Source organism: Topomyia yanbarensis, chromosome 2 (genome assembly GCF_030247195.1).
Source record: "Topomyia yanbarensis strain Yona2022 chromosome 2, ASM3024719v1, whole genome shotgun sequence".
Classification (NCBI taxonomy): domain Eukaryota; kingdom Metazoa; phylum Arthropoda; class Insecta; order Diptera; family Culicidae; genus Topomyia; species Topomyia yanbarensis.
This window is the reverse complement of record NC_080671.1, coordinates 464,264,489-464,288,365: the sequence shown is the minus strand read 5'-3', so window position 1 is coordinate 464,288,365 and position 23,877 is coordinate 464,264,489. Positions and strand designations below refer to the sequence as shown.

The 23,877-nt window shown below is 37.8% G+C and overlaps 1 protein-coding gene across 9 annotated transcripts in view; it reads left to right on the top strand.

The window, feature by feature from the left end:
- The window catches only part of LOC131686076 (acetylcholine receptor subunit alpha-like), a 56,055-nt gene that overhangs the window by 24,864 nt on the left and 7,314 nt on the right, over positions 1-23,877 (top strand). For all 9 annotated transcript variants that reach the window (XM_058970211.1, XM_058970210.1, XM_058970208.1 and 6 more), the window contains exons 6-9: positions 14,426-14,541; positions 14,891-15,059; positions 15,122-15,258; positions 19,305-19,393. In XM_058970211.1, the coding sequence (XP_058826194.1) occupies positions 14,426-14,541; positions 14,891-15,059; positions 15,122-15,258; positions 19,305-19,393 (511 nt within the window). The remainder of the gene's footprint in view (positions 1-14,425; positions 14,542-14,890; positions 15,060-15,121; positions 15,259-19,304; positions 19,394-23,877) is intronic.

The window sequence follows — 23,877 nt, the reverse complement described above, 5'->3', positions numbered from 1 at the left end:
AAAAAGAGAAGAAAAGAGAGGGAATTGGTTAAGGATAGGTGGCTACTGGATTAAGAATTTCTTTAGGTTCACTTTACGACCGAACAGCCCAGTGATCAGACAAGAAAGTTTAAAGGAAAAAGTCAGTGAGTAAAACAGTAAGGTAATATTTGGAAATCAAAAGTTATTTATAAGAAAAGCGTGAAAGCATTTAAAATTATACAAGAATCAGGTATGTCAAAAACAAACTACACTCATGTACCCAGTAGCATAACCTCATTAAAGTAATAGCCTAACTTTACACCATCCGCCAATTTCCCTCTAACCAGGACCCATTCGGTTTTTTCGTGAAACCTCCGAGAAGTGCCTCACGAGCGGAAATTACATACCAAATAAACCCAGGAGACCATACGAGGTCAGAGTTGTTTGTAATTACCACGCGGGTCCGGACAATCGTTACCCTCGTGGGAAACATAATCGCCGCACGTGGAAAACCAAACCCACCCATCCAAGCTACCAGCTCGAGTAACGCTTCATTCGGTCGCTACCGAGTTCATCTGCCAAACGGTGGTGATCATCCGATCCAGCATCGAGCACATATTCATTCGCCAAGGCACACCGCCTACTCAACCCGTCGGGAAAATCAACCCATCCGCCCCTAAAAGCCGAACACCTAAGACACCACGCATCCTACGGTCGGGAAATCCTCATCTGCAGTAGATACAGTCGTCGCCAGCCGGCCACCCACGCACACAGACATGATTTGTAGGTAATAAAGTCAAGTTTGATTTGATCGAGTTCTTGTCGTTCTGATTGGGGTCCCAATACTCGACCTTGAGAGTTCCGTCTCTCACGCTCGAGCTCGCCTGTGCAAAAGAGGCCGTTGAGAGCCCACCCCAGATGGTTCCCGTGGCTTGACCAGGGACTAGGGGTTTTATCGAAGTCCGTCTGACCGAGAAGTAACAGTGTTGAGGATGGAGCAGTCGTTGCCAGATGTTTTCTCTAGGTAGAGTAGTGCTCTTTTGAGTGCCGCGACGGCAGCCTCCCACCGGAAGGGGAGTATTCCAACCTCGACGCAGCTTCTGCTGAGGTGCTGAGAAGTAGACCTGAGGCGAGTCTTACCGCCCCGTTGTACAATGGTGCAAGGGTGGAGATGAGCCCGTCGATGTTCCGACAGGTCAGTTCCAGTCCATAGAAAATGCGGCTCTTGATGAAGGCTTGGTTCACGTTAAGGGTCGTTCTGCGGTTGCATCGGGTGTGTCGGATGCTGATGGCTTGTACTAGTCTCTACTTTCACAATCTTTTTTGAGTTGGCGGAAGTGCGGAAGTAGGGTCATTTTCCTGTCGGTCACCATTCCCAGGATTCGCGGTTCCTTTCGGAATGGGATGATGTCGTCGTCTTTTTTTTTTTATTTTTACAGTGGAGAAGACCTTTATGTCCTAGCCCAGTACACGTGCTATTGGTAGGGTCCAATCAACCGCACGGGGTGCACTGGGGGCGTGTCGGACTCGAATGGTGACCAGCCATTAATATCGACTAAACTCCATTGGGCTCCGCCATCATTCCTTCCTGGGAGGAACCTCTCGGTATTACTTCTGGGGGGATGGCTGTACTAAATGTACTCGTTCACTCTCACTCACGCGTTCATACATCCTGTATGAGGCTTACTTGGGTGCTCTCTCAATCGCACTTTGATTCACTCTCAAACACTCCCACATGAGGCTGACTTTTGTGCTCACTTTTTACGTTCCATGCGAGGCTGACTTGTGTGCTCACCTTACTCATTCCTTGCTAGGCTTACTTTTGTGCTCGCTCTACCCATACCATGTGAGGCTGACTTGGGTGCTCACCCTATCACCTGATTCACTCTCAATCGTGCCACTCTATTGTACCTTTATCACTCCCCCTGGCATCCCATGTGGGACATTTTTCTTAGGCCCCACTTCTGACATACCATGCGAGGCTGACTTGTGTGCTCACCTTTCTTCATTCTTTGCTAGGCTGACTTTTGTGCTAGCCTCTACCAACCTGTGAGGCTGACTTTTATGCTCACCCTTAACATGCAGTGTGAGACTGACTTGGATGCTCACCCTTTCACTCCTCTGCCACGCCATGAGGCATCGATAGCTTAGTTCCAACATACTACGCTACGACCCTCCCGTCTTGGCATGAGGCAGTCCACTTATACGCCTATACACTTACTCTTCTGTCTTGCTTCGGGGTGGCTGGGATTACCCCTTACGCGGTTGCCATTCGCTGCGCCAACCTGCCTCGGCATGAACAGACCATTCACTCTCTTATTTTTTTGCGCTTGGCCTTTTTTTTTTGATGATGTTGTCGTCTAGTGTCACTGGTCTGCCGGTTGCGATGTGGTAAGAGCCGCAACAGTGTGCGATAGCACTTTTTTGGGCGGATAGGCTAAAGCCTACGGAATTCGCCCATCGTCCGACCACACTAACTGCTGCTTGGAGTTTTTTTCGGATTATGGCGAGACTTTTTCCGACGACTATGAGGATGATGTCATCTGCATAGACCAGGATGTATACTCCTTTGGGTAGGGAGTCGAAGAGTGTGTTCATTCCGACCAGGAACAGTGTCGCAGCCAATTCGCATCCTTGGGATACGCCGTTGATTTCTTCGTAGAGATCAGAGAAGGCTTCTAAGAGCGCTTTTTTCCCGTTGGTGGTAGGTGTTTGATCAATGGGTACCCAATTTCGTCGAGGCCGGTGGATTTTCCGTGGGTGCGGCCTAAAGCTGTCGCCAGTTCATTGGTGGAGAATGGCCGGTTGTGTGTTTGGCTCGAGTCCGGGGTGAAGGTGATTGGCGAGAGTTCGAGGGTTTCTTTTCGTTTTGTGAAGTTGGTAAAAAGTGAATCGTTAGATGACAGTGACTCGAAGTATCTGCCAATTTCGTTGGGTATCTCACCCGGGTTTACTATTGCGGTGCCGTTTAGGGAAAGTGTGAAGCCTCTTTGTCTGCGTTTTCCGTTGAGAGCGTTGATTCTTCGCCACAATTCAGCAGTAGAGAAATCTGCGTTTATACCGTCCAGGAAGCGAGACCAGCTCGCTGATTTCGCCTCTTCTACTGCTTTTCTTGCGGTGGTTCTTAGGTGGCGGAAATTTGCTGCGAGTTCTTCCCATCGTGGGTTATTGGGTGTGGTTTTCTTCAGGGCACGAATAGCTTTCCGCCTTGATCTCAGGATGTTGGCAACTTCAGCGTTCCACCACTGGACACCACGTTTTGGTGGGGTACCGTTTGATCGTGGGATGCATGGTGTTGCGGCCTCCGACATAATTTCTGCTAGCTCCTCTGGCGAGTATTGTCGATTGCGGTCAATGCATCCAGTATTCTTTCTTCATATGCGGTCCAGTCCGCTTGTTCGAAGATCCAAAGCCTGCGTCGGTATGTGGTTGGGAGTGAGCGGCCGTAAGATATTGTAATTGAGAAGTGATCACTGTTCCCTGGGTCTGGCAGTACTGCCCAACCGCAGGAACTTGCGACCGAGCTGCAACACATCGTCACGTCAAGGGCAGATGAAGCTCGACCCCTGAGGAAAGTAATGCTTCCGTCGTTTAAGGTGATGACGTTGGTTTCCTCCATCATCTTGGCAATGGCGTTGCCCCTATGGCAGCACTTCGAGGAGCCCCACATGGTATGGTGTGCGATGAGATCTCCCATTATTAAGAATGGGGTTGGCAGTTGTCTGACTAGATCCCGGAGTTTATGCCCAACGTCGTTGACTTCTTGTGGGATGTAGATGGAGACGATCGTGCATTTCGTCGGGAAGAGGATTCTGTGCGCTACTGCGATCAGTTCTGTGTTGAGCTGGATGGTTTCCGACGGGATGTCGGCTCTGGTTCTGAGTGCGATGATTTGGTAAATGTTGGATCCTCTTGCGGTATCCCATGTATAGCGGAGGCTAAACCAAGAGACGAGGTTGTTGTTGTCCTTGAGGTGAGTTTCCTGTAGGGCCAGGCAGATGGGTTCCGTGCGTGTGACGATAATTTGTATCTCTCCAAGGTTCGCTCGGAGGCTGTTATGGTTCCACTGGACTGCAAGTGTACAGTTTTCCGGGTGCCGCTGTAGTGCAAGTCTACTGTGACGGTGGGCAACTGGGTTGTGAAGAGCATCTCGTGAAAGAGGTGTGTTGTGGTTGTTGGCGGAGACACTCAGGCTCTCTTCGCTGACTGCTGCAAATACCTCGGTATTCCGAATTTCCGTTGTAGGGTAGAGTGTTTCGTTAATGTTGGCTGGTTCCAGCTCGGGTTCCGCTGGGTTTCCGCAGTGGACTCCGAGATTTGCTTCGTTTCTTGGGATCGTGGGTTTGTTTTTCTCTGCTGCGTCCAATTCTATTTGTCTCGTTTGTTTGACGGTTTGGTACAGGTCCTGGTTGCGGTTGGGAGCTAGCTTTTGCTAGTGTTTTGGATGATTGTACGGTTCCAGTCTTAAGCTGTTGTTGGGATGTACTGGCTGGTGTTAGCTGGTGCTGTGGGTTTTTTTTTGTTTGGGCCGGAGACGTCGGTGATTTAGATTTTTTTCTCTGAAGATTCCGGATGGCTTCACGCATGGTGGCCATTTCGTTTCTGAGGTCTTTGGTTTCAATGCGTTCCTCGAGAATTTGTTCCTTGAGTTTTCGGATTGTTTGGTCCTTGTCGTTGCTTACAGAGGGAGATTGGATGGATTTTTCAGGGTTTCAACCTCCAGTTTGAGAAGGTGGATAATACTATCTTTATCATCAGTGTTGGGGTTTAGTCTAGCGTTGACTTTGTTGGTGTAGGAAGCGCTTCCAGCGGCTGAAATCAGCTTCATTTGGGTTCGTGCCTCGGGGAAGGTAAGGTTATTGTCGGTTTTAGATTCGACCAGCTTTTTTCCGATTGGAAGACTGGGCATTTGGGGTCTCGCGCTGAATGATCCCCGTCACAATTGATACAGAGGCTAGTGGCTTTGCATGGGTTATCCCGGCTGGTTTGAAGTTTTTGCTTCCATGACCGAAACGGCCGCATCTGAAGCACTGCCTCGAGTTGGGGTAGTAGCGTCTTACGTTCACGCGCATCATGCCAAGGTAAATAAAGTACGGTAGGTAGGAACCTTCAAAGTAAAGGACCAACAGAGGGGTGTTACCGCTCACTTTTTGTGATCCTGCGGACCTCAACGACCTCTTGATTTTTGAGACCTTCAAGGATTAGATCGGTGTCGATATTTTTTGTGTCAAGGTTGTAAATGACAAAACAACAGGGTTTTGTTGAGGGTGGGGTGGTGTATAACTTCGACGGTGGTTCCGTTAACCCGCTCAGTCATTGCCATAAGTTTGTTGTACACTTTCAGAGAGGACGTTCGCAGCACGTACTGCATGTTTCGAGCTTCTTTGCTGGCTTTTACGACGGAATTTGGTTCCTGACCGATGGCATTTTTAATCGAAAGATGGATAATAAAAGGATTATAAGGGAGGGTTTGTTCATTCCCCTGCTTATCCTTAACAGCTCACATAATCAATGTTTGCTCGTCTATTCTCCGTTGTTTGAAAAGCCCGGAAATTTCCGGCTGAGCGGTATCCCCCCATTGGGAGGGGGGGGGGGGGGTGGGTGATTGTCCATTGATATGGATTTATTGAATTACGGTTTGCTCGGGAATTTGCCGTCCGAGAGTTCCCCCTCATGGCGAGCCACTGGCCACGCACGTGGTTCTGACCCAAAAAAGGTTTGGAAAATGTCGGAAAGAGAAAAAAGAAAACTGACCTGCAGGTTGCCGAATACGGAACTAAAAAAATTGGTGCGACACCTATCGGGCGATAGCTACGGGTAACGCGCTGATAATTTGGAATCGCCACTTTTTTCACCAAGTGACGCCGAAAATTTTCACTTTATTGGAAAAAGATTTATCACTGGAAAAAAAAACACTTTTTTGTGAATTTTTGATCTCCACTATTATTGTTTACGTTGTTAATACACTTTTTTCTTCCCCGAATCGGGAATCGACGGCCGGTATTGCGGGGGGAGCACTTATGACACATATGCTGAGTGGCTTTGAGTCACTTTACGTCGGGATGAAAAACTCCGAAAAAATCACTGGACTCCACTTCCGATTTACGAAAACTGTTTACCGAGTCGTTCTTCGTATTTAGAAACACTTTTGTTTGGTAATCTGTACCGAAAAATTACGATTTTGGATCGACTAGCGAGGAGCTCTAAAACAGTCAATCGGTCGCGGAACTAAAAAATTGGTGCGACACCTATCGGGCGATAGCTACGGGTAACGCGCTGATAATTTGGAATCGCCACTTTTTTCACCAAGTGACGCCGAAAATTTTCACTTTTTTGGAAAAAGGTTTATCACTGGAAAAAAAAACACTTGTGAATTTTTGATCTCCACTATTATTGTTTACGTTGTTAATACACTTTTTTCTTCCCCGAATCGGGAATCGACGGCCGGTATTGCGGGGGGGGAGCACTTATGACACATATGCTGAGTGGCTTTGAGTCACTTTACGTCGGGATGAAAAACTCCGAAAAAATCTGGATTGCACTTCCGATTTACGAAAACTGTTTACCGAGTCGTTCTTCGTATTTAGAAACACTTTTGTTTGGTAATCTGTACCGAAAAATTACATTTTGGATCGACTAGCGAGGAGCTCTAAAACAGTCAATCGGTCGCGGCTAAGGTACACACTGTACTAGCAAGAAGTTTTTAAACAGTTTTTTGAATGCTGATTAACAGATATGCATAGAGGATGCAAATATATTGCAATAAGCATCCGAAATGCATATTATGTGCTATTTTACTGCATACACTAATGCTTGTTGGTTACCTGGGATATCCAACATTTCCTTGGGGAATTGACCTGCGATGGTGACAATAAAAATCAGTCAACAAAAGAATGCACATATTAACCCATTATATCCTAGCGTATGAAATTTCATACGCAGAACTATCCATCGTTTAACGCGTATTTACTGCAGAATTTTGGCATCTAACTGTTTTATTATTGCACCAATGGGATCATTGCACCTCATATTTCATTGTGAAACAAGGCAACTGCCATTTTTTATAATTTTGTTTACATTTTTGAACCGTGTATAGCTGGGGCAAATGGCGGCTGAAAAGTAAGCAATACATTTAATTGAATTTTATTGTTGGAATTCCTGCTAATAATTCCATTATGTGACAAAACGTTCCCACAGATGTAAAAGAAGTGTTGTCTATTAGAAAATCCGAAGAAATATGTCAAACAACTTAAAATTTGTTGTTTTTATTTAAGCGCACGAAATTTTTTGCACGAGAAATTTTCATTCTCAAAACCATTTTAAGCGGTGATTTTATTTTTCCCATAATCTTTGATACATTTTTTGGTGGAATTGAAGATATCACTGCATTTGGCTCACTTTTTGAAACCCCTGGGTTATAATGGGTTAAGGGAAAGTTCTGTTTTCGAAACATATTCCCAATGATACCTGGGTAAGATTAGTCCGGTGGAGTGGCACATTTCAAAAAATGTTTTGGTGACAAAGAGAGTAAGTTTATTCATTCACTTTCCCTATAATCATTGCACAATTAAACAATATTTCTTCTAATGTCACAGCACAGTTACAGTGGAGGTGTCTCGTTGAAAACTTGTTTTGCGGTTTATATCATAACTCAAAATATATTGGACCAATCGTTTTCAAGGTTTTCACAGTTCTTCTACACAATTCCAGGTATTGATCGAAGCTTTTATTTTTTTCTCGATATTTGAATTTGTCGTAGCATTCTGAAGCTAAAATGCGATATTCGTTAAAAAATCATCTAACTTGTTGTTATGGTAAAAATTGTAAAAATAATGATCGTCATCGTCAATTCGTCCTGTATAACAGTGTTGTATTCTTTCAGCAATTTTAAATGAAAGGTCTACCACCCAGACGCTATTAAATGGTTTTTGATTCTGATGCTAGGGGCATATCACTTGTGATGTATTTTTAAAAATCAGCGAAATTAAATGCATTTCTTTCCATCAAAATGGAAATTCACAATGTATTTTGTTTGCGTGCAGTGTATTTTGCGTTGCGTGTAAGACGTCAAAACCCTATCAAAAAACTTGCCCTAAATTAAAAAAAAAGTCCAGCAACGTGAATTAGTGTAGAATGTTTGTTGAACAAATTTTTCTGCGAGGGAGTGCAAAGTTGATACAAAAATGGAAATTAAATGCATTTTTTATAATTTGATGCAAATTGGTTATACATTCCTAGAATGTTCTGCCCCTAGTTCTGATGTTTAGTTTCCAAGATATGAATGTTTGAATATGCAAAAATGGTGTTTTTTCCAGTTTTTTAATTAACGCCAAAATTGGCGTCATAGATAAACACTTTATATATCGTTAGCCAGCTTATACGAATACAGTTCGAAAGAGCTATATGTTGAGATTGGACTAATATCAAAAGAGATATTGGGGGTAGGCGTAGCGTATTGGTGAATCGATTGCCTTGTACGCAGCGCACCTGGGTTCGAGTCCCGACCCCGCACATAGGGTTAGAATTTTTTCATAAGAGATTTTTCTAACGCGAAAAGGCGAATGACCTTAAGGTTAAAACCTCTATAATCGAAATAAAAAAGAGATATTTAACATTAAATATGGACGAAAATTTTTATCATTTCCCATAGCCAGAAATATGACCCAAAATATTTAATTTATTACTAACGTCAAAACTACTAGTTTTAGGTTAATAGTATCATCGCAAAATTTAATGGATGCAATATGCCCTTTCTTTTTGTATTGTGTTTTTTTTCTGATTAATCCCCCTAAAAGTGAGATATTTTCATAAATTTTCTTGGGAGTGATTGTATTGAAATGATGCCTTCAGTAAATTTGTAGCTCTTGCTTTTGCGAAAAACTTTACTGAAGACTTCAATTATTTATTTTGAATACTTTAAAAGTTGTGGTTTGGTGTTTGTGGATTACCCTTTGTCATCTATTTATTGTTCAATATAGTAATAATCCATTTAAATAAGCCAAATATTATTTCCATAAAACGAATTTCGTATTTCATTTTTCTATCTACAACCGCTAGAAATTACTACCACACAATTCCAAGTTGTCTAGATTGATCACTTAGTGGTGCAAAAAATTTTATTTGCGCGAACCTTCGGACTGCAAATTTTCTAACATATAACCGTCGGATCGATCTGAAACATATCTCGGCAAATGAAAAGCGATATAAATAACTCTTGCGGTAGAAGACAAACGGTTAAGCCGTTGGAAAACTTAAAGCTTGCTCAAATGACCCTAACAACGCTATTCTAAACTTTCTCCCCTATCTCCTTGCTCTTCCTTAAGTACTGTGGTTCTTAAAGTTAAAATATTTCGCACTTTCCAGTCCCTTGCTAATTGAATGTCGTTACAACATAAAAAAACCTGTTTTAATCCACCGAGTGGTGCAATTGTTCCTTTCTCATTTATCCAAACTATGATTTAATGGCTGGTTATGTTCAATATAACATTGTGGAAATGTGTATTACATTCTTATTACTCTTGATTAGCATATATAAGTGCACGACTGTCGCGAACCTGATAAGCAACATGTCGATACTGACACACTTGAAGCAAACAAAAATATAATATTTATATAGCTTAATCAGCGTGATTGAGCTCACCCTGGGACTTCCGGAATTATTGATAGTGGACAGTACATTCCAATAATATTTGATTCGGCATCAATGATCTAGGCCTGCGAATCGAAGTAATTTGATGTTCATTTCAATAGATTTTAAACCTATGAGGTATTACGATTGTACCGGTTTATATGAGAAATTCCTATGAGACCGCGATAACCAAACCAAATGAAATTCAATAGCAGTCAGTGTATGATATATTTCATTTGAAATCAAGTTTGTAAACATCGGTTAAGAGTTTGCTGGAAAACAGGCGTGACATTAGCTTGGGAACTTGACGAGTTCCCAGGGGGCATCAAGAACCGTCATAGGTGACCAATGTGGTCAAACTACTTTAATTGGTCATTAGTGATCTAGATCCGCAAATCCAAGTAATGTTGAACGTATTTAAATATGTATTACATCATACGGACATCATAGGGTTACCAGTTTATATGGGAATTTGCTGTGTGACCACACTCTTCAACTTGTAACTCCGGAACCGGAAGTTTGGTCAACTAAAAATTCAATAGCGTCTTATGGGAGCTATACCGTTCATTTGAAACTGAGTTTGTGCAGATCGGTTCAGCCATCTCTGAGAAAATTGAGTGACATTATTTGTCACACACATACATACACACAGACATTTTTCGTTCTCGACGAACTGAATCGAATGGGATATAACACTCGGCCCTCCGGGCCTCTGTTGGAAAATCGATTTTTGGAGTGATTGCATATCTTTTCTTTATATGAGAAAGGCAAAAATATAAAGTTTGACTAATTTATAGGCGTAAATAAAAAAAAAAAGAACTAAGAATTTCATGCAGAAAATGACCCTTTTTTGTTTGTTGTTATTATCGATTGAAAAATTGTTTGCACAAATGGTTTTTATTGATTTCAATGTTTTAAGCACAAGCGGTGGGTTTATTCTGAAAAATAATGAATGTTGAGGTTCATACGTGTAGCGTTTCATTCGCAATTGTGATTACTGACTTAAAAAAGTAGTTTCGGGAAAGCTTTTCCCGTCACCGCACGAGGGGTGCGTCATAGCCACCCGGCGAGGCTAAGCACATGCCGATTCCTGGACGGATACGCCAAAATTATTCCCAATACGACTTTCGAACTTCAGGATTATATTTTCGGATAGTATAGCTATCGATTAAAGGAAAAATTAGAAAAACCGATTTTTTGAAAGTTGCAAATGGAGTGATCCCCTTGAACAAACAGTATAATGTGCTACGGATTTTTTAATCGGAGTTCTGTTTACAACGAAATGATAGAGGTTGTTGTACAAATAAGCATTTGTACTATAAGCGCTTGATTACGCTTGATCTTTAATGCTAATTGCACCGGAAAATGCCAAACACAACACATGATTTATTGACCTCACAGAGATTCACAACCCAAGCGTTGACCAACGTGTGAAAGAGAGACGACTATCATTTGCTTCTAATCTAATAAAAGTTTTCAATTCTGAGGAATAATAATATTGCAAGGTTCATTCAGGAATAGTGCTACTATTTCCAAATTTTCAGTTTTTCGGTTCAGTCTATTTAGAATTGTCTGAAGCACAATGAGATATACGCCTTAAGATCTTAAGAGTTTCGTTTTAGTCAGACATGTCCCATAATTGATAATAACTTTAACATTTAAAATGAATACGAATGATCCAAATGATGAGTGTGGTTATATAAACTCAGCAATTTTGATTTCATTCGGTTTTCACCAAGTAGGCAATATAGATTTAATACTACTAGAATTACATCAAACATTATTTGTGATAGAAAATGCATAAAATCTATGGCTCCACTGCATGCATAGAAGCGATTGCTCGTATTTAAGTCTCTATGGTTCCATGTTTGGAGATACCCGTAATTTGCTATTAAATCTTCATAAATTATTTTGCCCTGCTTATAAATTTTTGAATGTTTTTGTTGTTCCATTGCAATAGAAAAGAAGATGGTATTCGATTGTATATATTATATATTATTATTTTGGCATTAACTCTTTTATGAATTGTTTCCAAGATAATATGTTGCTTTTCGAAAAAAAATGCATGGCTTTTCAAGTTATTAAGTATTAAGTAGAGTGCATTAATCTTTTACAAAACCTATACAAATATCTTATGAATAACAAGTTATACACTAAATTATATATGATGTGAAGAACGCAATATGACTTGGATTTTTATTGAGATAGGCTTTGATTATAGACGAATATTATTTTTTATCATCCTGCTATTCTCTATCAAACTCTACGACGTATTTCAATAAAAGGCTTATTGTCACTATTATTGTATCTATGTATGAATCGGTACAGAATTATGCATAAAATTAAGAGTAATTTCAAGGTGATGCCCAAAATCAGAATTGATTGTGTCCATTGGAAGAGACGAATTGGAACTTTTCACACATACTACTTTTAAATTATTACTAGTGGAGTCCCCGTGCTCTTTACTACAACAAAAATTCTGAATGGCCGAAGTAACGCTGTGGACGGCTTTAAAAAAACTTTTTATACTATAGTATTATTCTGATTCAAAATAATTGAAATAAATTCTATTGTGAGATCTTATTGAGACCAATGTATAATTACCACCAACAGAACAGAGCAATTGAAATTTGTGTTTCTATTCACCACAAAATTCGAATCAACTAAAAACTTCAGATATTTTTTTCAGAAGAGAAATAACAAAAGAACATAAAAAACAATACTCTTCAGAACGAGATTGTGGAATTCTGATTGTTATTAACAAATATTTTTCTATGCGGCTCATGCAAATATTTGTCGGAAAATCCACCGTTTATCACTTAAGGTAGATCGAAGTAAATTGGAATTGTCTCAACATTTAAAGTTCAATAAAGAACCCAATTCAAATCTACGTTATAAATAAGCTTATTTTGACTATCACCGATAAAAAGGACTTGTATCTCATAATGGAATAAAAAGAAATGCTTCATGGGATTGACGTTTGTTTTAGCTTCAATAACTACTTCATACACATAGTTGAGGTTCCAAGGTTCTAGGTGGTAAGGATAATGACAATTATCTATATATATATATATATATATATATATATATATATATATATATATATATATATATATATATATATATATATATATATATATATATATATATATATATATATATATATATATATATATATATATATATATATATATATATATATATATATATATATATATATATATATATATATATATATATATATATATATATATATATATATATATATATATATATATATATATATATATATATATATATATATATATATATATATATATATATATATATATATATATATATATATATATATATATATAGTATATTTAAACGATTACTTGTACAAAGATAATATTTTATCAAGACCTCATCTTAAGGATTTAGCCCTTAATAAAACAATAACAATATACTTTTTATCATAGATAGATATACTAATATTTTGTCAAATAAGTGCTTACAGGGATTTACTCAAACTATCATGCATAATATTTACGGAGATTTTCATACATTGAGAAATTCGAAAATCAAGCATTTGCATATTTACTTTTTGCGATTTTGGAATTGAGTGGATTGGAACCCGTTAAAACCCGTTAAGCACTAGCGCCTTTACATTTGTATGTCTCAACTAGAGGTAGAATTATGTCCGCTATTTTCAAATCTCTATATGATGAGTTATCAGTTCAGTCACACTCAGTAGCATTTCTGGTGCTGGTATTCCAATTACTTTTGAATAGATTGCATTACTTTTGATAATTTTTGCACGTCTTTAACGATCGCGATGGACGTTTATTCTCTGTTATGACTTAAGCAGTATTGCAAGGCATTATTAACAGTGATGAATGATTGCGCATGGTACACAAAATATTGAAGTGTACATTTTTCAACATAACAGGGTTCCGTTGAAAGTGCATCGATCTTTTAAAATACTGCTTTACGGATATTTTGAAGATGGGTATATCTATTACCATTAAAAAAATGTATTTATAAATTTTAAATTAGGGTATATAATAGTTGAATAAAAAACTCCCAGAATACTGATGTTTGAATCAGTATGACTTTAGCATATTTGAGCAGACATAACATTTTGTTATCCTCCATCGCCCACAAGCAATGAATTTCGCTTGTATGCGGAACGGGAACATCGCATCTTAGTGAACGATTAACGTATGTATGAATATACAACAAAACTATTGGCTTGAACTCAAGTTATGATTACATACTAAAGTGAGGCCATTTACTTACACAGGAGTGTAGTTCAACGTCGCTCACGTAACTATCGATTTAGATACTGATAAATTAGATAATTCGAAGTGCTATGTCTGTTTAGCTGAGATTAAAGTAAATTATGTGATAAACACAGCGAAAGTTCCTATGAAAAATATTGCTTCATTCAAAGGACATTATCCATTTTAGGTTTTGGTGCCTCACATTATAGTAATGGTTCAATTGTTATTTACATTTTAATAACTACCTCCCACTTTGATAATATAATTCTGTATTTGGCACAACATTAAATAAGTACTAACAATTTCAGTGTTTTTAAGTTCTCCCAAATATTCAACAATCATAAGTTTTTTATATAAGTCATGGTTTCTCATACTTTTATCAATATTATAGACTCGCTGTTTAACACGTTCGAATTTTTGCACATTTCTCTGACAATTGGTTTTTCACATTATGACATTGACATGCTGTTTGTTTTATTTCGCGAAGAATGCATGCTTTCATATAACAAATTTTCTTTATTATTTGCGCTCCGGTACTGTTGAATACAAACATCCTTCTTTATCTAAACAGGTTGATTTAAGGCATATGGATGAGCAATCTGGAAGCAACATTGTAGATGTCGGCGTTGATTTGTCGGAGTTTTATATGTCTGTTGAATGGGATATTCTTGAAGTACCAGCAGTACGGTGAGTATGAGTTAGAGACTGCCACCCAATAATAAAAAAACGACGAGGGAATAATGTTTTCAAAAAAGAATGATCATAATATTTTCATGGTATATTCGACTAGATTGAATAAAATGAAAAAAAAGTACATCCGAAATTTAACTACAGTCAAGCTTTTATCGATGAACAGAAAGCACTTTAGTTTTTCACAAAAGGCCGATTTATTATTTATTTTATTTCGCACCTACTCAATGATCACCTTGGTGTTATCTTTCATAAGATTCAACTCACATGCTTTTGCAACAGATTAAATGATATTATATTATAGGGTATATTTCTCCTTCGATATTTAATGCGTATACTTTTTCAGAAATGAAAAATTTTATACTTGCTGCGATGAGCCTTATCTAGATATTACCTTCAACATAACAATGCGACGGAAAACACTTTTCTATACGGTAAACATAATTATACCATGCATGGGTATATCATTTCTGACAGTTTTGACATTTTACTTACCATCTGATAGCGGAGAGAAGGTATTTTTAAATCTAAGTACATATTGTAACATTTCATCAATCTGATATTTATTGCATTGTAGGTCACTTTATCAATTTCAATATTGATTAGTCTCCACGTGTTCTTCCTTTTGGTAGTTGAAATCATCCCTCCAACATCTTTAGTAGTACCTTTATTGGGGAAATATTTGATTTTCGCCATGATTCTAGTTTCAATCAGGTAAGTTTATGAACATATGGTTCCCTAGATTATTTATAAACTCGTCAAAAATACTTGTCTACCACATTTATTAGCGATGATGCATTGAGTTATTTGTCAATTGGTTCGATCCGTATTTTTTTTTTTTTGATTTCTGGATGGATAGCTTTATTAGCCTGCACCCCGTATTACTGACTTAGGTATATAACATTTAAATTCACATTCTTCGACTCATTCTACTAGTGCTATCACTAATGAAATGGGATGATTATCTATATGATATGAAATGAAACAAAAACCTGTCAGTTTTTCTTTTAACGATACGAAACAATATTTTTATTGCAAATGTTCGCAACATAATATTTAATAAAACAAAACATTGACAAACGATTACAAAAGTTTATAAATTTACTCTTGATATAAAATCCTTTTCCCCTATTGACTACATTTATTTATAATGCTATTATTTCTTCTTTTAGAATTTCGAAATCTCGATTTTCTCTTGTTACACCAAGAGAGTTTAAAATCATTTACTATAAAGATAACTTACAAAGGAGCACAGGGTGATTATACAATCGACTTTAGAGAATTTAATTTTGTTACATCAAGAGAGTTTAAAATCATTTACCATAAAGATAACTTAAAAAGGAACACATGATGATTATACAATCGACTTTAGAGAATTTTATTTTAATATTGTTTTGATTTAAATCCTTGGTGACGATATTCAATTGACTAGAGATTAATAACTATTGACAAAATTAATCAGCGAAATTATTTATCGTGAAAATTATCTATATGATATGAAATGAAACAAAAACCTGTCAGTTTTTCTTTTAACGATACGAAACAATATTTTTATTGCAAATGTTCGCAACATAATATTTAATAAAACAAAACATTGACAAACGATTACAAAAGTTTATAAATTTACTCTTGATATAAAATCCTTTTCCCCTATTGACTACATTTATTTATAATGCTATTATTTCTTCTTTTAGAATTTCGAAATCTCGATTTTCTCTTGTTACACCAAGAGAGTTTAAAATCATTTACTATAAAGATAACTTACAAAGGAGCACAGGGTGATTATACAATCGACTTTAGAGAATTTAATTTTGTTACATCAAGAGAGTTTAAAATCATTTACCATAAAGATAACTTAAAAAGGAACACATGATGATTATACAATCGACTTTAGAGAATTTTATTTTAATATTGTTTTGATTTAAATCCTTGGTGACGATATTCAATTGACTAGAGATTAATAAGTATTGACAAAATTAATCAGCGAAATTATTTATCGTGAAAAGCGAGTATGTTTATAAAAAAGATTTAAGGATACTGTAGATGGAAAATTTTCTCTCGTGTTTAATGACCTTGACACAGATCCTCAAAACTGAACTTTCTTTAGGTTATATCCGATATTCTTAACGAGCCAATAACTACAGAAAATGTTACTCAGATGTCGTTGCTACGATGTGTTGTGAATTCAGCATTCTGTAATTGAACTGACTCAAATAAACAACTTTATCACTGCCGCTAATCGCATATTTGTCCCGTATTAAATGGGTTATAGGTAATTTTCATTAAATAGTCAATAAATCAATTTTTGCATCCCTTCAATTGATAGTGATATATGGCAAATTGACTCGGGGGTCAAATTAGATTATCACTGCTTCTATCATGAAAGTAAATAGTCTATATGGACAAATTCTGAATCAACTTATCCTTTCGAAAGTTAAACAACGTCCATGATCTGAAAATATGTCACAGACTAATAACCTACTGATAATTTAGCTAATATCTCAGAAAATGTTTTCAGTTTTGGTCACCTTTTGATTCTGTTCACAGGATTAGGTTGATGTTGTTCGGCACATATTAATAATAAAACTATTGCTGTAGTTAACATTTCAGCCTATTCATTCTTCAACCATTCTCAGACATTTAAGCCAGTTCGCTTGACGCTCGCGGGACTGTCCAAATAAAACTGAGTAATTTGTAATTTTGTTTATTCGGGGCTTTAGCCAAATGGTCATTCGCCCATAAATAAAACTGAGTTTGGGGGCTCAAATTTCTGAGGATAGCTGTAGAGTGAGTAGGCTGAAACGTTAACTACAGAAATAAAATCGGGACATATATCTTTCTAACTTTTTAATAAACCGAAGCTCTAAAATATAGCTATGGCCTCATAACCCTTTCTGATTATTTATTCTAAATTTAGCTTAAGTGTAAAATTTAATTTTTTTTTTGCATATTTCGGATCTCTAAGATAAGAAAAATATGCTCAAGAAAGGATTTACTGGAAATCAAGTAGGTTCGTCTGCTAGAGCCCAGCAAACTTCTAACTACACCTGTATTTATCATCCCATTTGGTGTATTTTTGGTTGAGAAAACTTGGGCAAACATATTTATTTATTTTCTTTTATAACCCAAAGCTATTAACCCTGGCTGGTTGACAAAATCGGGTCGAAAAGCTGATAAAAACGGGCTTCACAGCATCAATTTTCATATGATGCTATTAAAATCGGGTCAAAAAGTTGATAAAATCGGGGGTAGCCAAAATAAAATCGGGTTATCACTGTATTTATATTCATCGAACAATATCAGCCTAAACCTGTCAACATATCTCAGCAAAGTTTCATTTTTTTATTGGTTTGAGCTTAATATTTTCTTTAGCTAACAAACGTCAGTTTTACTGAGATCTCAAAAAATAATTGCTGTGTCTTAACTTGTTCAGATATCGACAAGAACTGTAATGTGAGATGGGCCTAAAAAATAAACGCGTGTGTCCATCAAACGTGCATTTATGTAAACGTGTCATATGATCATATAATTTTGCATCCTAGTGTTCGAAAGATTTTAAGATTTTAGTTTTTATATCATAGGTTTATAGCATTTCTGAACTCAATACGCTAGTGGCCAGTTCCAATGTAACATTTTATCTTGAATCTGAACATGGAGTCCAAAAAATTTATTGTAGAACAGTTTTAGAGTTACAGTAAAGAATGAATTTCAAATTTAATATAATAAATACATTTAGTAAAATCCAATAGCACATCAATATAAAATACTTTAAAAAATCATCTGGCATCTCCGCTGTGTGCAAAACACTGATAGTTTTTTTGTTTTATTTTGATTATAGAGGTTTTAAACTTAGGGTCATTCGCCTCTTACTGATAGTTTTTCATTTACCACTCTAATAAAAAATGGCTTTCTGTAAAAGGTGGCCAAGTGAAACACTTTGTCAAAAAATAGATTTAAATTGACAGTTATTTGTGCAATCCTGCTGTCATACAATATTTTCTGTTATAATTCAAAGGTCATCCTGAAATTTCTCAGCACTGCTCGTGGTTACTTTGTCCCCTCTAGTATACTTTGTTGCGATTATAAAAGCTCAATTTTAGGATCATTCGTCTCTATTTCGGATTAAAAAAAATCTGAAACCCTGTGTGCCGGGCTTGGGAACAGAACCCAGGTGAGATGCATACAAGACAATCAATTTATCAACTATGCTACATCCGGTCAGCTCTAGTAATGTATTGTGGTATGTAATCTACCAGTGTAATGGTCGAATGCGCAAAAGTGTGAAAATCCTCTCTGTGCTCAAATTTACATTCAAACTATTTAAAAAGTGCATACCATAGTATCAACTTTCCGATCGATTACGAATTATGAATAGTGTGAAGTGAATTTATTTTTTGGGTATTTTTTATTTGACAACAAAACGACAACCTGGCAGTATATTCTTTAAATCAGTTAAGAAAGCATGTATTATCTATGATATTGCTGGTGGTATAATTTTATTAAATCGTAGACATGGGAATAAATAAAACATGTTTAAAGATCATAATTTTTTTTATTTCGATTATAGAAGTTTTAATCTTAAGGTCATTCGCCTCTTCGGGTTAGAAAAATCTCTTATGAAAAATTTGAATCAATTTTGTTTTTCAGTATAATTTTTCTACTAGGTTCTTCTCGCTGAGTAAAAGAAATTGAATAATGCTGTATTTATTCAAATATTTTAAGTAAGGCATCTTTTTAAAACAATGTTTCCTCATTTGCAGCATATGTGTTACGGTGGTCGTATTAAACGTTCATTTTCGTTCTCCTCAAACACATCGAATGGCGCCATGGGTAAAAACATTTTTTATAGGTAAGCATCTATTTCTATTTTCTAACAATGTTCTCCGAGCGGTCAGTTTCGTAGAAATATGCGTATACAATTCTTTTGAGGGTAGTGTAACTTTTGTATCGCTACTCCCCAGCAAATATGAGACATCCCTTGATTGATTGATTGATTTTATTGAAACGGGTTTTAACCTTATAGGTCATTCACCCGTTACATCCCTTCTCAATACCTCAAGGTCGGCCTATACTCGTAATTAATCGTGGCCAAGAAAATATCTGATATGTATTATCAAGCCAACTCTTTATATTGCTGTTCTTTGTTGACACTTTTATTCCTTTCATCTCTGCAATTCCACACGGGTTTCTACTACTACCATCGTTCGTTACTGGTCCTCTGCGCGTTTCTCGAGTATGTTCACGGACTAGAACTTCGACGAGGGGTTCGATTCGTCGGATATGTCCGGTTTCTGACATAGTCGTTCGACGGGCGGCACGGTAGAGCTTTGTCAGTTGTTACACTTCTAGATTTTGCCGACGAAATACCGAAACATTTTTTATAGTGCATAATAATTATTAATGGCGATTTCGCTTGAACCTGAAACTGAGTCAGGTTCTAACCCCAACTGCTGTCAGTTCATACATTTTGACAGCAGTTGGGGTTAGGAACTGACTCAGTTTCGCTTCAAACGAAACATAAAAGAAGAACGCAACCAGTTCTAAAACAGCATGCACGATCTTCCTTTCACGCAAAATTGTGATAATTATATCGATCTCGCTCTTGTACCGCAAGAATGATCTTAGACGATCGAGCCGTCAGGAACAATCGAGGTAGTTTTAAAAGACAAGTGGTGTTGAGTGGAACTTATTGTGAGCAACCAGAAATTGGACCGCAAATTCATCCGTATTTAAACCGACCACTAAAGGTAACGGCCTTCCAACGATCAACCACGTGCAATTCGACCATCGCGAGATGGGAACAATAGGCTTCTGCAGACGCACTAATTGCAGTTTTTAGAACTTGTGCCGGACACACTAGCATCGTAATACGGAGTCAAGGTATCGTGTGAGTCGAGTATTACTATTCGTTCGACCTATTAACGTCAAAGCAGGTCGAAAGATACAAGGTTCTGGAGCAGAATCGCCAAATAAATTGCATGCGCCTGCGAAGTTCGAGTGAAGCATCATATAAAGCGAAAAAGCCCTTCACTAGAGTAGAGGTGTGGTGATTTCAGGTAAAAATCGGCGGCGCGCCGGCGTCACGCCGATGTGCTTACTATTTTTACATGCAATCGTCGGCGCGGCGTTGCGCAAACCTCTACACCAGAGGGCTTTAATTTGCAGCTCGTTCATCTTTACCAGTGCGACGGCGATCGTACGACGGTCGGGGCTGACCAGAAATACCGAGCTAGGCAGCAATCACGAAGAAACGCGGGCCACAACCACACCACTTCCCTCAACCAAGTCGTTCGCTCTGTCGCATTGTTCGAACAATAAGGACGGTAAGTTCGCATGCGAGAAGTCGTGCAACGACGACTGCGACACTCGGTGCGGTAGAGTGCATTGTGACAAATGGCAGGGCACTCGAGCCGCTGACGCGATGCTACATAGTGCAACTGTGTGACCGGACTGTGCTAAAGTGCAGCTGTGCGGCGAGCAACATAATCGATCAGTGTCAGGACACTGCAGATTAGACCGGCAACAATTTTGACTTTAATTCAAATGGTAGGTCGTCAAACGGTGGAATAACAAAATTCTCACAAGTTTCCTATCACATGCCTCCTCGCGAGTCTAAGTCTATTGATGACATTTGGTCCTAGGACCGGCGACGACTGGGTGCTATCAGCCTTCTGCCGATAGTAGCAGAATGAGAAGGTCCGAACAGATCTAGTCGAGAAAACATTGCCGTAAAAATGAATAGTTGATCGGAAACTAGCCCCAGTAAGACTTTAATCTGACTAGTATCGTTGATCACGGGTCAATACGTATTAAAAATTCGCTGCGTCTGTTTTATGAACCTAATTTCAAGCTCCGTTATTGCTAATAAACCCGTGCATCAGGTTAACAATCCAAATTTCCCTTCAGTGTTCGTTATTATCGCTCGTATACTTGTATTCCACAAACAATACGATATGGAATAATAAATACTTTCCTTGATTTATAATATCTCGCGCTATCATAACTCTTTGCCTGTATAATGTGTTATCACTCGCTAGTTTTCAATCCAATAAATATTGTCTATCCTGAGATAAACTAGCGTTTCGTTGATTTATTGCTATATGTGACACACATGAGTGCGAACGAAACAAAAATAAACGTCAAACCGTTTTTTCGCTTGCACTAATACAAAGTGAACTTGCGCGTAATTCGGCGCACGGCTTGGTAGCGCATGGCTAAAATGTCACGATGTGGATTTTAGAAAAAGATTCGCAATATATCGTAGAGAAGAAGTAGCGAATTCTGGCTAAATACTGTTGCAATAAATAGTGATCCTGCCCATTACGCAGATAAGATTAGCTTTTCTAGGCAATATTCCTACGGTCGGCCGTGTGGAGTTCAAATTGCTTTTTAGGGAACATAGGATACTCTCGGTGGCCGGCTGCCCAGAGTTTAAAAAAAACCAAAGACTAAACAAGATCATTTTCGAGTGATCGTGTACTCGAAGACTAACTAAGCAACTACCTAATAAAATATGCTTTACAGGTCGCATCGCTTGCTTGGAGCGAATCCTAGACCTTATACCCTTCCAAACCACCAACTCCGCGACACCTATGGAAGAGTCTGATAAATCGTCGTCCTTCCGTTAAGTAGGTGGACCATCAATACTTCCCGTCTACCTTATCATTTATCCTTTCCCATGAACGATGGAGACGGGGGCGGCCGGCAATGATGGCTATCATGTTGTTGAGGTTTTTTTTATATTTCGATTAGGTTTTAACCTTAAGGTCATTCGCCTCTTCGGGTTAGAAAAATCTCTTATGAAAAATTTCTAACCCTATGTGCGGGGTCGGGACTCGAACCCAGCTGCGCTGCGTACAAGGCGATCGATTTACCAACTACGCTACGCCCACCCCTCTTGTTGAGGTTTTAATATAGGTCGGATTAGTACGAATTCCTACTTACCATTTCCTAAGCAACTCTTATTAGATAATCAACAGTCAAACATGATGAAGTCAGTGTGCAATCCGCCAAAATCATCGTCACAACGCAACGGAACACTGCTAATTCAAATGGTAATTGTATGCACAGATCATATGCTAAAGATGAGCTTTTTCCGATTGCTCTAGTTGACCCACAAGAGGTTTCAAGTTTCTATAGCTGTATAAATGGAAACTCTGAAATAACTTAAAATCCAATAAATAATTCCACAATAACTCTGCATGCCTCAAAAATTATGGTCGCGTAGATTATTTTATAACGAACAGCTTTGTTGAAGATTGCATATTGGTTGGAGGTTCTCCTATAAAGTTATTTAACTTTGAAGACCAAGGATTTTCAGCTCATATAAATACTGCTTTACTATTCAATCAGTGTATTCCAGTACTATTTTTACCGTTGTTCGCTATTTTATTGCAATCCACTGCTTTTTTTATTAACAATCCACAAAATAGTTCTCTTTTAGTTATATTTATGACTTTATTCCATCGGGGTCGTAATTTTAATTGAAAACAGAAAATTCGTTCTGAAAAAAATGTAATAATTGCATAACCTAAGGCGATTTAATGGCACACTTTTGTGAAATCTCGACAGTAAACAAAGTTATTTGCTTGTTCACGGAGCATTCTGTCTCGTTGTTGCGATGCATTCTGCCCTATTGTTCTAATGCATTATGCCCCTAAGGCGATTTAATGGCACACTTTTGTGAAATCTCGACAGTAAACAAAGTTATTTGCTTGTTCACGGAGCATTCTGTCTCGTTGTTGCGATGCATTCTGCCCTATTGTTCTAATGCATTATGCCCCGTTGTTGTGGTGCATTTTACCCCCGCACAGAAGCGTTCTGTCTCGCTTATTTTTCAAAGAGAAATTTTCAATGATTTTGAGATTGAATATGTTTCAAGTTTTCGAATATTTTGCAAAGCGTTATTACAGAGCAAAATATAAATGATATCATCAATGAAATTCTCCCAATTAATGCTCAATAGCAAATCATATTTCTTTAGGGGATGCGTTTTACCCCATCTTCCCTTAATGGGAAAAGAGAGAAAATAAGCTCATTATGCTATGTGTGTGTGTGTTTAGTAAGAAAAATAAGGAATTTATTTGTACCAAGAAAGATTCTCGCACTGACCTGTCAGTCTTAGTTCGTTCCGCCGTTCATTAAAAAGGCTACATTTTAAACGCTCAAAGTGGACGGTGCTACTGAGTTTGACTGAATTGATTTGGGTTTGATAAAAATTGTTAATTTTTCGAAAATGCTAAAATTTAAGGTAATTTTGATAAACTATTGAAAGTTTAGAAACATGAGCAGTCTAACAGATACCATTCCAGTTTAAAAACAAAAAGATTTCGT